Source organism: Wolffia australiana, chromosome 6 (genome assembly GCF_029677425.1).
Source record: "Wolffia australiana isolate 7733 chromosome 6, ASM2967742v1".
NCBI classification, from domain to species: Eukaryota; Viridiplantae; Streptophyta; class Magnoliopsida; order Alismatales; family Araceae; genus Wolffia; species Wolffia australiana.
In genome coordinates this window covers 12783620-12797925 of record NC_135840.1, presented here as the reverse complement: position 1 = coordinate 12797925, position 14306 = coordinate 12783620, and the positions used below count along the sequence as shown (strand labels likewise).

General features: G+C 43.9%; 2 protein-coding genes across 2 annotated transcripts; both read left to right on the top strand.

Annotated features, from left to right (window-relative positions):
* The first annotated feature begins 729 nt into the window (after positions 1 to 729).
* LOC144704492 (uncharacterized) lies at positions 730 to 1715 on the top strand. Its single transcript, XM_078576932.1, has one exon. It carries the CDS (start codon positions 847 to 849, stop codon positions 1516 to 1518), a length of 672 nt encoding a protein of 223 aa, XP_078433058.1. The 5' UTR covers positions 730 to 846; the 3' UTR covers positions 1519 to 1715.
* An 11509-nt stretch (positions 1716 to 13224) lies between these two features.
* Positions 13225 to 13988, top strand: LOC144704969 (uncharacterized). The gene is made up of 2 exons (XM_078577551.1): positions 13225 to 13363; positions 13654 to 13988. The coding sequence occupies exons 1-2, from the start codon at positions 13225 to 13227 to the stop codon at positions 13986 to 13988; spliced, it is 474 nt and encodes a 157-aa protein (XP_078433677.1).
* The last annotated feature ends 318 nt before the right edge of the window (positions 13989 to 14306 follow it).

Sequence of the window (14306 nt, the reverse complement as noted above, 5' to 3'; positions counted from 1 at the left end):
GAGAGAACAGAGGGCAGTTAATATGAAATGATCGGAAGGATCGCCATGAATAACGGGAGATGATTCGCCGTTAAAAATCCCCCTCGGAATTTCTCGATCAAATGCACACTCAATCCCTCCCGGGCTCTTCCTGAGATAACTCGAGAGAGAATAAGATTGTTCGAAAGAAAGAGAGAGAGAGTGTGTGTGTGAGAAAGAGAGAATAAGACTGAGAGAAAGAGAGAGAGAAACATAGAAGAATTAGACTGTAGAGAGAGAGAGAGAGAGTGAGAGACTGATAGAAAGAGAGAGTGAGAGAGAGAGAATAACACTGATAGAAAGAGAGAGTGAGAGAGAGAGAATAACACTGATAGAAAGAGAGAGAGTGTGAGAGAGAGAATAACACTGATAGAAAGAGAGAGAGTGAGAGAGAGAGAATAACACTGATAGAAAGAGAGAGAGTGAGAGAGAGAATAAGACTGATAGAAAGAGAGAGAGTGAAGGAGAGAGAGAGAGAATAAGACTGATAGAAAGAGAGAGAGTGAGAGAGAGAAAGTAAGACTGATAGAAAGAGAGAGAGTGAGAGAGAACGAGAATAAGACTGATAGAGAGAGAGAGAGAATAAGACTTATAGAGAGAGAGAGAGAGAGTACACTTCAATCTCTCCCCCAACTACCCACTAACACGCCCTCCCACACTCTCCTATAAATCCCCAGCAACTCTCTATCCCCTTCTCAGTCCTCCCTCTCTCGTTCACACCCACTCTCCCTCTCCCCCGCAACTCCCCCTCGCTCTCCAACTCTCACCATCTCTCTCTCCCTCCCAACACCGCTAATTCTCCACGAAGAAGAAGAAGAGCCAAAACCCATGGAGGAGGGAGGAGAGGCGGGGCGGAGAGCGAAGAGAACGGCCAACGGCAGCGTGCCAGGCGCCGCGATGAGATACCGAGGCGTAAGACGCCGCCCGTGGGGGCGCTACGCGGCGGAAATAAGAGACCCTCTCTCAAAGGAGCGACGCTGGCTGGGCACATTCGACACGGCGGAGCAAGCCGCCTGCGCCTACGACATCGCCGCGCGAGCCATGCGAGGCCTGCGCGCTCGCACCAACTTCCTCTACCCTTCTCCCCCGCTAACTCCTCCTCCGCCTCCCCCTCTCCCCCCTCAAACCTTCAACGCTCTCCTCCTCCGCAACCTTATCTCCTCCTGCGCTATCCCTCCCCCTCCCCCCGTCGCCTCTCCCCCCCCAGACTCCGCTAGCATATTCCCTTCTCAGGAGTATTCCGGCCTTCTCGAAGACATCATTCAGGGCTTCTTCCCTGAGTCTCCGGCCACGGTACTACGGAGACCCGCCGTTAACGGCGGCGAGGAGGAGGAGGAAGAGCCTTTCTCGGGCTATCGCGTCTCGGATTATCAGTATTCTCTTCCGCCGTTGCCTGAGATGAGCTCTCACGAGAGGTTCTACGGCGGCGGGGATGGCATGTTGGAGGAAGTTGTTCCACACGCTGAGTTCTTCTCTCGTAAGCTTCAGCAGAGGGCTTGACTTGGCCTTGTTTTATTTCTTTTTTATCTTTGTGACAAGTTTCTGTAAGAAGCGAGATCTATCTACTGTGTTGATAATCTGATGCTCTTTCTCTCTCTTTGTGAATGAGACAGAAGCTCATCGGGTTATAGCAAGTCTCTGTCTCTATATCTGTCACCGTTCAAGTATTATAATGACCATTTTAAGGTTTCTTCAAAGTTGTTATATGATTAATAGATGTGGAAGAAAAGATGGGATTTTTTTTAGATTATCGCGGTTCTTCTTCCAGCAGAGTGATTAGATCTTCCTTTCTCTCCTTTAACAAGTTTCGGTGAGAAGTTTACATTCCTGTGCTGATCGGCTGATGCTCTCTCTATCTGTCTCTATTTCTACGAAAAAGATAGAAGTTCATTGGGTACATAGTTTTTTTGTAAGAACCTTCAAGATGAAAGCTGAAGAATTTTCATGCGTTGGAGTTTTAACGATGGATGCATTAATGATCATAAGATAGAACATACCTGAAACTATGGAAGTTGGTTGATCGTTTGACCCAATAGGTAAGAGTTTGCTCAATCTCTCAGACAGTTCAATCTTACGTGTGATCCAAGGACTGGCCCTCATTCCTAATCCTGTTTAGTCTAATCCTAAGTCATGAGTAAAGCACTAGTTATGGTTCAACTGATAGGTAATAATAAATGACAATAAACACTTTGCATTTGGAAATTAAAGACCAACTCCTTATGTCTCTCTCTCTCTCTCTCTCTCTCTCTCTTTCTCTCTTACTCCCTCTCTCTCTCCCTCCCTTATTCCCTCCCTCTCTCTCCCCTTTCCAGCTTTCCTCCATCTCTCTCTCTTTCTCCTTTCCTTCATCTTTCTCTTTCTCCCTTTCCTCTCACTCTCTCTCTCTCTTTCTATCTCTCTCCCCTTTCCTCCGTCTCTCTCTTTCTCCTTTCCTCTCTCTCTCTCTTTCTATCTCTTTCCCCTTTCCTCCATCCCTCTCTTTCTCCATTATTCCTTTTCTCTCTCCTTTCCTCCATCTCTCTCTTTCCTCCATCTCTCTCTTTCTCCCTTATTCCCTCTCTCTCCTTTCCTCCATCTCTCTCTTTCTCCCCTATTCCCTCTCTCGCTCTCCTTTCCTCCATCTCTCTCTTTCTCCCTTATTCCCTCTCTCTCCTTTCCTCCATCTCTCTCTTTCTCCCCTATTCCCTCTCTCGCTCTCCTTTCCTCCATCTCTCTCTTTCTCCCTTATTCCCTCTCTCTCCTTTCCTCCCTCTCTCTCTTTCTCCCCTATTCCCTCTCTCCTTTCCTCCATCTCTCTCTTTCTCCCGTATTCCCTCTCTCGCTCCCCTTTCCTCCATCTCTCTCTTTCTCCATTATTCCCTCTCTCCTTCCTTTCCTCCATTTCTCTCTTTCTCCCTTGATTCCCTCTCTCTCTCCTTCATATCTCTCTCTTTCTCCCTTAATTCCCTCTCTCTCCCCTTCATCTCTCTCTTTCTCCCTTATTCCCTCTCTCTTCCCTTTCCTCCATCTCTCTCTTTCTCTCTTATTCCCTCTTTCTCTCTCACTCTCTCTCTCGGCCCCGTTTAATACAAAATGGGTATTAAGAGGTGTAGGGTCTCTTCTGTTGCCGAAGCAAGGAACGATAGTGAGATTTAATTTAAGAGCGCATGGAAAAGCCAATAGACGTAGAGAGAGAAAGAGCGATAGGATAGGAGAGAAAGGTGGCGCTTTTGGCGGTTGACGTGTTATGCTGATGTGAAACGTCAACTCGGCAGGTCAAATTTTTATGCCGGTAAGTCGGTAACGTCGTTTTGCTCCATGCACGTCTCGGATCAGGTGGACAAGGATCTCAATCATTAAGTACAAAATCTATTTTTCACGTCATACACTATAAATGAAGGATATTGCCACTAGATGTGTAGATAGATCCATGTTAAGGTCACTGTGATTAAAGAGAGATGTAAATGGGAATTTATTTGTATTTAAAAAGAGTCTCCTGTGACCAAGCAATGACATGTAGGGGCTGGGCTATAGATGCAACATTAAGTATTCTTGAAATCACATCGGCAAGCAAACTCTGCAGTAATTTCAGAATTATATTACAAAACTTAAAAATCCCAGATACTTGAAGAAACCCAACTGGGATTTGCCATTCACGCCATGTTAGAAATAAATATTGTAAACTCTATAACTGTCTAACCAAAAGCCATAATAATCCTAGAATCTGTCCGAAGCAAACTCTAAAGTAATTTCAGAAATGTGTCCAAAACCTGAAAAACCCGGCAGGGATTTGCCAACCAAGCCCTCAAAGAAATAAATATTATAAATGTTACTACTGTCTAATCAAAAACCCAAATAATCCAAGAAATCAAATTTACGACTAGCTCACTGTACTTAATTCATAAATACAAGAAAAACGTCTGAAGTACTTTAATTGTATTGTATGAATTCGAATTCTACAAAAGAAGCTTCTAATGATCAAGTGTTTGGGGGCATTCCGAGGGGTGAAGAAGAGCATTCCTACGTGTCAAATCTATACGTTGCAAAGTCGATGAGACTCAAAACTGCATAATCAAAAGCCAAAATAATCCTAGAAATGTGTCCAAAGCAAACTCTAAAGTAATTTCAGAAATGTGTCTAAAACTTGAAAAATCCCTGATAATTTGAAAAAACCCAACTGGGATTTGCCAGCCGAACCAAGTTAGAAATAAATAGTGTAAACTTTAAAGCTGTCTAATCAAAAGCCCAAATAATCCAAGAAATGAGCCAGTGTTTGGGGTATTCCGATAACTCAAGTAGAGCATCCCTACGTTTCAAATCTATACGCTGAAAAGTCGAAGAAACTCAAGGTTCTACCGCACAACCTAAAATCAATCATGAAATCATTCTCAATGCTAAGGAATATTAATTTTCAAGATATTTGCATAGTTTATTAAGGCCGTCGTGAGGTAGGATAAACAATATATGTCCTATGTTGCAAAACAATTTTACGGGCGGGGACATCACATATAGGTTATTTCTTGATTGGTGCTAACCGAAAAATAATTAAAACATCGAGCTGTCTTAATTAAGTCTTCAAAATTCCGTTATGTTATTATGGTACTTGTAATTTTACGGATCTGAAACTACTGTTCTCCAAAAAGTCCTCGAACTAGAAACATATACACCAGATAGAAAGAGACAAGTTTCTAAATACTAACTAAAAAATCTGGGATTTAGAGCGACCTTTTATTGTGCCAGGTAATAGTGAGATTTATTTGGTGAAAAGAAATTTGGAAATCTTATTTCTGGTATAAACTTATATGAGACGAAATTAAAGAAACTAAAAATGTGGACGTATTAAGGCAAATGTAATCACGCTGAAAAAAATACACACGTATGTAAGAGTGAACTCCATTCGTGGGCAAATGAAGTAAAATATGAGAAGAAAAACTTTAACTATCGACTTAGAGTGAAGTCTCAGCAAAATTGGAATTTTTTTTTATCATTCGAAAAAACGAAATCCAAGTTCAAAGTTAAAAATTTACCGTTACGAATGGACATTCAAAATTCGTGAATTATTAAATGAAAGTTGCTAATCTTGTTATTATCTTCGATTTTGATGATAATTCTTTTGCTATCCATTTAGCCACAGGATAGTTGAAAACTCAAAGGGATGTTGTTAAAAAGAATCTAAGCTGCACACGAGATTGTAACACAAATTCCACTGGCTTTTCCTGGTTTTTATCATAAAAAGGACTAATGGCATTTCCATGTTGGCTGCAACAAGAAGTAATGAAGTATTGAGTTTATATGAAGTACACATAACAATGTTTAACAATAGTTTATTGAGAAAGTACACAATAATCAAGGCCTCATGTTGAGAAATCACAGAGAATTTTCTAAATTAGTTAGGATGGAGAAATCAAAGATAAATCACCCAAATTATTTCGGAGAGAGTAGGCCAATTTAATAAGGTAGATATTGTATTTCTTAATGGTGACAATCAATAAAAAATCAACCTCATCTCTTCATCTTTGAGTAATCTTAGATATGCTATAAATGGTGTTTTAGGAATGTCTAAATCATCTTCGACTTACACTTAGAAAACCTCTAAATTCCAATCAGATACAGATTATCATTGACATGATATTCCCAAATTCATTAATGAGATGGCTGGTAAGTTCACAATTGTTTTAATATTCCCAAAAGTAATATAATAAACTAGCTCACTTCAATGTTACAATGCTTTTTTTGACGAACAAATATCTTGTTTTGATCTCAAAATTTATACCCAGACAAACAGTGAAATTCTTCTCAAAATAGTTTTTATTCTTTAACAATATTCATATGATATCAAACTCAATTTATATTACCAAAAATATCATTCAAATATATTTCATTAGTTCCAATTATAAATTCACAAACTATTTGGGTTTCCTTATGATAAATGTATTGAATTCTACTCTTGGGATTTCTCATGGATCTCAACATCTAGTTTCTTGTGCCATATTTAAATTGTTTGTTTTTTGATAAATTTATAATAAATGTGATAGTCACATATTTTATCATATGTTTTCTCACAACTTTAGAATAATCAGTATTCACATCATTTTTATCAATATCTCTACTACTACTAATAGGAATTAGTGTACCCTTCTGGACGCTGATTGGCTGACAAGATAATGAGAGAGAAGAGAGAGAGTGTGTGTGAGAAGAGGGGGCCCGCGTATCCTTCACGCTCCGCGTATCCTTCCTTCCTCTTTCCCCGTATCCTTTCTCGCTCTGCGTATCCTTCCTGCTCTCCAATCCTGAATTTTGTGCCGGTTTACGGTTTCTTACTCTTCTTCTAAGATGCCGTAGACGCACTCAAAAAAGAACAATGACCTTGCGTTCTTTATGTACGATGAGAAGAACAAGCTCAGGTACAACACGCAGAAGGAATGACTCGGCAAATACTCGACCAAGCCCCTCGATGTGTGCGGCCTCTGCCTGAAGCCCTTCATCTCTCCTCTCTGCTGCCCCAAGGGACACGTCTTCTGCAAGGAGCGCATCCTCGAATGCCTCCTCGCTCAGAAAAAGGACATCCACCGGTATAACGCCCTCTATTAGTCAATTTCTTCCCTTCCCTAATTGATTCAATTATCTCTTCCTCTCACGAATTTCATCGTCTGATATAAATGTTTTGGTCATGTTTCTCTACATCTCAAAATTGATCTCTTTTTGTATGGCCATCTCTACATTTTTCTTTGGTCTTCGAAATTTCGTTCCTTCTTATTTATCATCTAAGAGGCTTTTATGAATAGTCCCCAATATTGTCCCACTAGTTCACTTCTTCCACGCTATTGATCTCTTTATATCTCTCTCACACTTTCTCTCTATTTCTCTCCAGAATTTTGATGGATCTTCAAAGCATTTTTTCTTTACTGGGAGTTGTGGTTATCTGTGTCTCTCTCTCTCTTTCTTTTTTTCTTTCTACGTCTATCTCTCTATCTACATTTTCATGGATATTCAAAATTTCAATCTTTTCTTTCTCTAACTTCTACAAATAAAAACCCTCTTATTAATCTTATTAATCTAAAAAAAACTTCTATTGGGTGTCTACTTTGCCCTGCTCCTTCCTGCTTTTTAACTCCATATTTTCCCACTGATCTCTCTCTCTCTCCCTCTATCTTCTCGCTGATTGTCCATATCCTCTCTCCCTCTTGCACTTTTCTTTGAGTCATATTCTCTCTCTCTCTCTCTTCCCATTTATTGTCCATATCATCTCTCCCTCTTGCTCTTTTCTCTGAGTCTCTCTCTCTCTATCTCTCTCCCTCTTGCTCTTTTCTCTGAGTCTCTCTCTCTCTCGCTCTCTTGCATCCATGATTTTTCCTGTTTTTATCCCTCCTTATTTTCCTTTCGCATTTGATCTCTCCTGACCCATCCCTTTCCTTCTCTCCCTCTCTAACTCTCTCACTCTATCTCTCTTTATCCATCTCTTTTCATGTCTTCCCTTCTCTATCCATTTCTCCATCTATGTAACTACTCCTTCATACTATTACCTAATCTTTTCTTTAATGTTTTTAGTATTGACTAATTGCTTTCATCTCTAAATCCTAAATTTTAACCAATTACCCTAAACATGCACCTAACTCTTCAGTGCTCCCATCTCTACTACTACTAATAGGTACCTTTCTGGACGCTGATTGGCTGACAAGAAACATGTCCAGAGACCCCCTTTAAGGAATCAAACGGGTTAGACCCGTTTTCTGTTTTCATTGCCACCAAAATCGTTTTGCGGAAGGAATTAGTGTACAATGAAAATTTGTGAAAAAACACCTCACGTTCATTTGCTCTCCTTCACTTTATTTTCTGACGACCTCACTTCCCTCCCTGTCATCGATTCTTCTCTACTAGGCACTGACAATTCCTTTCTGATGACCTCACTTCCCTCCCAGATTGAACATCTGCGATTTCAAATATTCTAAGGTTTGATGTCGTTGGCTCCCAGATTGAAGATCTACAATTTCGGATATTCCAAGGTTTGACGTCGTTGACTTTGTATATTTAGACTTCCAATCTTTCGTTGATTTTTCTCTTTCGAATTTAGTCTTTGGTGTTCCATTCACAACCGAAGTCAACATTCGGCGTGCCTAATTATATCGTTCATGAGGTTTATCTAAGAGCGAGTACGATGGGAAGGTATATTTATATTTTCTGAATAAAATATAGAAAATGGGCGTAAAAAATAATCAATATTTTTTATATGCCCTTCTACGCTTCTACTGTCTGAGTAATGAAATATTATATCTTCATGTATTATTTTGGATATTTCATTTTAAACATATATCTCTACTACTAATAATAGGAATTCATGTACCCTTCTAGACGCTGATTGCACCCCTACTGAGCGCAATCGTCAGGCCGAGCGAATTGCATACCATCGATCGACAGGATCGGCCAATGTGAGGACACTCCTTGTAACTACCTGCAATATGGCAAATGTTCGACCACATTCTGTCAGAGGTATGACTGCAACATGCGCTTCGTGCCAATTGAAGATGTGGCTACAAGAACGCAAACCTGGCTCCAGTCAACAAAACCTAGTGTTCCAATTATGCTCCAAGGATGGTGAGGTCGCGTTGTTGACATTTCCCAACCTGCCGGTGCCGCTTCTTGCTCTATTAGAGGGGACGACGGTGGAGGCGAAGCACAATCACAATTTTCTTTGAGCCTACAATTCGGATTTTGGTTTCACATCCAGTGGTGCAAATTTTGACTGTTGGCTTCCCGACAATCGTGCCGACGTGTATACGTACTGCATCCAAGGCGGCGTCTATCATCGGATCTCAAATGCTTTGTTGCCCCCCGTTGGTCAAGCTCCCTGCTTTGCTCAAATCTACATCTACGACACAGACTACCAAATCGACCGACGAAGGTCAATCTTCCCCAATCTGCATTGCAGTATCCTTAAAAAGATCCACGACTGTTTGAATGTGGCCAATCCCTTTGTTCACTAGTTTCAAACGAACAACGAAGAAGCGCTTCACTCCACATCCACCCAAGCGTTCAAGCTACGAGTCAGCGAGCCTTCTGTCTGCGTCGGTCGTTATGATCAACCCATAGGCTCTAAAGTCATTGTTCTTATGCTTGGAGACGGAAATGAAGGGGATGGAAGGCGAAACATTGTTCTTCAAAAGTGTGGTGGGGGCCTGTAGTTCGTGAATCAGCTCAATGGGAAGTATGATCTGCTCCACTTTGTGCTACTCTTTTTGTATGGTAGTCCAGGTGGAGCCTACAACTGAAGGAACGAAGCAAGGTGACAATGAACCAGTTTTATGCCTACCATTTCATGGTTCGAGATGCATCAAGAGTGCTTGATCTTTCTGGCTGGTTGTTTCAAGAATATGTTGTGGATGCTTACGCCAAGATTGAAGAATCTCGCTTACTGTGGGTTCGTTACAACCAGGCGATGTTGGGTGCAAGCCTCTACCAAGGGTTGGTTGATCAAGTTGCTACCGACTATGATGTCGCGCTCGTAGGGAGGATGGTCATTCTCCCCCTTTCCTTCACCGACCGCCTGTGCTACATGCAAGGGCTGTACTAGGATGCCATGGCCATCGTACGAAAGATGGAAAAGCCATATTTTTTCATCACGATGACTTGCAACCCGAACTAGCCCGAGATCAGGGAAGCTCTACTACCTGGCCAGAAGGCGCAAGATCGATTCGACCTGTACTATCGTGTTTTGCGGTTGAAACTGAAGGAGTTCCTCCATTTGATCATCGACAAGGGAATATTTGGCAAAGTTAAAGGTCGTGTGTACATCGTCAAGTTTCAGAAGCGTGGTCTCCCGCACACACACTTACTCTGGATATTGGATGATCCGTACAAGCCGAAGACTCCTGAAGACATCGACAAGATCGTATGTGCAGAATTACCAGATCCCATCGACAAAGAGTTGTTGGCTGTGTGACGACACATATGATACATGACCCTTGCGGTTCTGCAAACTCAAGATGTCTATGTATGAAGGATGAAAAGTGCTTCAAGAAGTTTTCCAAGGAGTTCATTGGCTCACCCCAAGTCAACAACGATGAGTACCCTCTCTACTGGTGCCACAATGATGGGCACGTCATCCAGAAGGGTTCACATCTCATCGACAACTTTTGGATTGTTCCCTACAACAAGTATTTGTACAAGGTGTTCAACTGCGACATCAACGTGGAAATCTATGCTAGGTTGTTCCATACAACAGTTGGTGAAATACCTATACAAGTATGTCTACAAGGGCCAAAACTGCATTCAAGACAGAGTAGCTTCGAAGGATGCTCCAAGTGATGGTGCTCTCGCTGGTGCAGCTCAAGAGCCTTCGTCATGCGATGAAGCCCAACAGTAGCTCGATGCACGATGCGTATCTACATTGGAGGTTTTTTGGCAGATCTGTGAATTCAACATGCATAAGATGTGTCCAAGTATGTATGCCCTCCAAGTTCACCACAAGAATATGCAATCCATGGTGTATGCTGAAGACAAATTGGTCAGTGACATCATGAACAGGTCGGCAGGCACACCCCTCATGGAGTGGATGCGGTACAACATGGAGCATCCAAAAGACGAAATCACCAAGCGAATATTGTACTGTGACTTCACGTTGTACTACACATGGAATGACTGCACTCGATGTTGGTCACGACATCAACGACTGTAGTGTATCAAAAGGGTGCACTTCGTGTGCCCTCGCTACACTACGCGATACTACCTCCAGTTGATGCTTCATCACGTTCCACGTGCAACGTATTACGAAGATTTTTGCACCGTGATGTTGTCTACTACACGTATCAAAGAGCTGCTCAAGCGCTTGGTCTACTCCAGTTGACAAAGATTTTGACAACGATCTTGTGTTAGCGTTAGGTGTTGCTTCTCCCCGTCAAGTTCGCGAGCTCTTCGCGATGATGCTACTCTATTGTGACATCTCACAACCATATTTGCTTCTCGAGAAGTACCTTAATGCCATGTCAGAGGACATCCGTTTCGTGAACGGTGCTTTGCAAGTGATTGAAGCGATACGGCAAGAAGTGTTGAGCGCGCTCGAGTCAACCATGTACCATAATGGATCTTCGCTCGTAGCATTCCAGCATTGCCCCAAGGCCTCAAACTCCAACTGAGAAACACAGAATGGGGGCCAAGCCAAGGAAACGACATCCTTCATGCGATCTTCGCGGCGGACCACCTACAAGGCATGTTGAACAAAGAACAATGAAAACTGTACGATGCAGTATTCAAAGCCATTGAATCGACAGAACGTGCTACGAAGGCCAAGGTTTTCTTTGTTGATGGGCCAGAGGCTCTGGGTGATGTAATACGATATTTCGCCGGTATCCGACAGCTCGTATTACAACACAGCAGTTAATCGAATGACGTAAAATGCTATAAGATGACAAATGATAATTGTGAGAAGACCAATGAGTAGTATCAAGGCAGTGCTGATTAATGTGAGGGTCTACTAAATTTCCAGAGTTCGACTAGTTAGAGTCGGACCCCCAACGTCCCAATTAGACTAACTAGACGGCTAGATAATGGGGGGGTACCAAGTACCCTAGGACGTCCACGTCCTCTACCGTTAGGATTAGACATATCACAAGAAAATCCTTAATCTCTCGATGATAAATGGCTAGTCCTATCACAACGAGTTGCTCCTAGGCAGCGGAACGCATACGAGGCAGCACTGAAAGAGGTAATTTGACGGCTAGTGAAAGGGGACAATTGGAACCTAGAGAGGTCGTAGCCGAAGTCTGTGTCGTGGCTTAACCGTCGCAAGGGCAAATGACCTAAAGGTGACGAGCGGGGCCGAGCGGGCAAGTTGAGCAGTGACGGGTCGTGCGGAGTGTGTGCATGAGGATGCAAGAGCGAACAAGACTCAGGCACGTGCACATGGAAAGCGGTCATGTACGGGCACCAGATGTGGGCCGCGCGTGGTCGCGCGAGCGCGCATGGTCGCTCAGGCGCGCACAGCAGACGAGCACGCGGAAGGGCGGCAAGCAAGCACTTGGGATGCGAGGGCAAACGGGCGCGGGTGGCGCAAGGACAGCAACAACTGGGCGCGCTGGCTTGAGCAAGGGGTGTGCGTGCGGGGGGTGTGCCCGTGCAAGGGTGTGCACGCATGGGGTGTGTGCACCCGCATGTGCACGCGCGCATGGGTGCGCGGTGCACGCGGATAGCCGGGCGCATGAACGCATGGGCAAGCGGCGCCTGAATCGCACTGGCAGGCAGGCGCGCGAGGCGGCAAGGGCCACGACAGCAATGTCGGCGGTAGCGGCGGCACAACAGTGGCGACGGTGGGTACACCAAGAAGAGGGTTTCTTGGAGTGAACCTTTTAAGAAATGGCTTCTTGATTGGACGACGAAGTGTACCAGGATCTATCGAAGGTAGAAGGGCGCTGGCGTGTCGAGAAGGACCCGGGGGGAATTCGATCTTGTAGGTCAGCGTGGATGGTGCGGCCGTTCTTGAGATGGGATTCAAGAAGGCTAGGCACGTTGAAGGATCTGAATGTGGGAGAGAGTGGCGGTGACGACGGTTGGCCTCCACGGAATGTTGATGTCGTGGAGGGAAGCGATGTTACGGCGAGACTCTCCCCATGATCTACAATAGAAAATGGTAAAGATAACTCCCAACAGGAGGTGGCGAGAGCCGATTGAGGAAAACCCATTTTCAACTTTAATAAACTCCAAGTGACTCCTTGGGTATACCGTCCCTTTATATAGGGTAGGGAGGATGCCAAAGTGGGCCGAAACGAGGGGAAGATTGTCACTTGACGAGACTCCCCCTTAACGAACATTACAAGCATAATGAAAATAACACGGACGAGGCCCAAACATGCTGGCCCAGTCCAAAATGTTTCAGAAGTAATTCAAACATACGGAAATGATATCGAACCTGTCGACCATTGCTAGGCCGAGTACCTGAAGTCGTGGTTGCGGACGTTGGCTCGGGCTGCTCGGTGTGGTTGGTGACGTCCCTTGTTGTTGGTGTCGAGATGGTCCTCCATCATTGGGAAGACGTTTCTCTACTCAGCTATTCTCGCGCATATCAAGGCCTCTCGCCGTAATGCCATCTCGACTGCAACAAGCGGTATCGCGATGCTTCTTATGGACGAAGGGTGAATGCTGCACTCGACATTCAAGATTCTTATTCACGTCACTCACATCTTAACGTGTGGAATCTCAACTGACTCCAAGATCGGCCGTTAAATTGAGTCAGCAAGCATGATAATTGTGGACGAAACTCCAATGATGTATCACCTCATGTACGAGATGCTGGATCAATTATTTCGAGATGTAATGAAGAGCATCGATGCCAGTTTGGAAATGGTTTTTTTCGGCGACAGGGTTGTTGTGATGGGAGGCGACTTTAGACAATGCTTCTAGTCATAGCGAAAGGCTCACACTCAATGATCATCAGTTCATCCTTCAACCAAAGCGATGTATGGCGCCATTGCTCTGTTTTTCACCACCAAACCAACGTCTGCATTTCACTCGACCAACAAGCGTGGAGCGAGTTCTGACTTGTTATCAGAGAAGGACGCGTTGGCCCTGATGTCGATCTTCTAGCTGAGATTTAGCGCGTCTCCTCTCTTTCAAAGCTGATTGCCCAGTTGTATGGTACCTTTCAAAATGGTGCAACTCAATTGATAGCGAAGACGATTTTGACGCCTTTGAATGATGATGTGGTCAAGGTCAACAACATGGTGCTCGACATCTTCCCAGGTGAAGTGATGGCGTTCTTCAGCTTCGATGCAATCCCTCCTGGCAAAGTCGACAACGAATCCCTCTACCCAACCAAGTTCCTCAACACGATTGATGATGCAATAGTGCCGCTCCACAAGCTACGACTCAAGATCAGGATCATCGATATCCTTCTCCAAAACTTGAACACCGTGCAAGGTCTATGCAACAGGACCAGGCTTCGAGTGGATGACTTTTCTTCGACAATGCCCCAAGCCACAATTGTCAGCCAAGGAAATTTCTAAGGTGAAGTTCATCTCCTACCATGGATTGCGCTATACTCGTCTCAATCGAGGCTTCTGTTTCGATTCAAGCGCCTCTAGTTTCCAATTCGACTCACCTTCTCCATGACGATTAGCAAGTCCCAAGGTCAGACTCTCGACATAGTGGGGTTATATCTACCGAACCCACTTTTTACTCACGGCCAACTCTCGTCGCTCTCTCAAGGACGCAGCTTCGTCCGGTAGGAATTGTGTTTTGCGATGGCGGCGCGAACCGACCCACTATGACTAACGTTGTTTACACAAATGTTTTCCAGCAGGAGATGGCAGGTAGAAGGTGGC

Coding starts and splice junctions, on each gene's coding strand:
- LOC144704492 (XM_078576932.1), top strand. CDS start 847: ATGGAGGAGGGAGGAGAGGCGGGGCGGAGAGCGAAGAGAACGGCCAAC.
- LOC144704969 (XM_078577551.1), top strand. CDS start 13,225: ATGATAATTGTGGACGAAACTCCAATGATGTATCACCTCATGTACGAG. Junction 13,364..13,653: donor CAGGGTTGTTGTGATGGGAG/GCGACTTTAGAC, acceptor CTCAATTGATAG/CGAAGACGATTTTGACGCCT.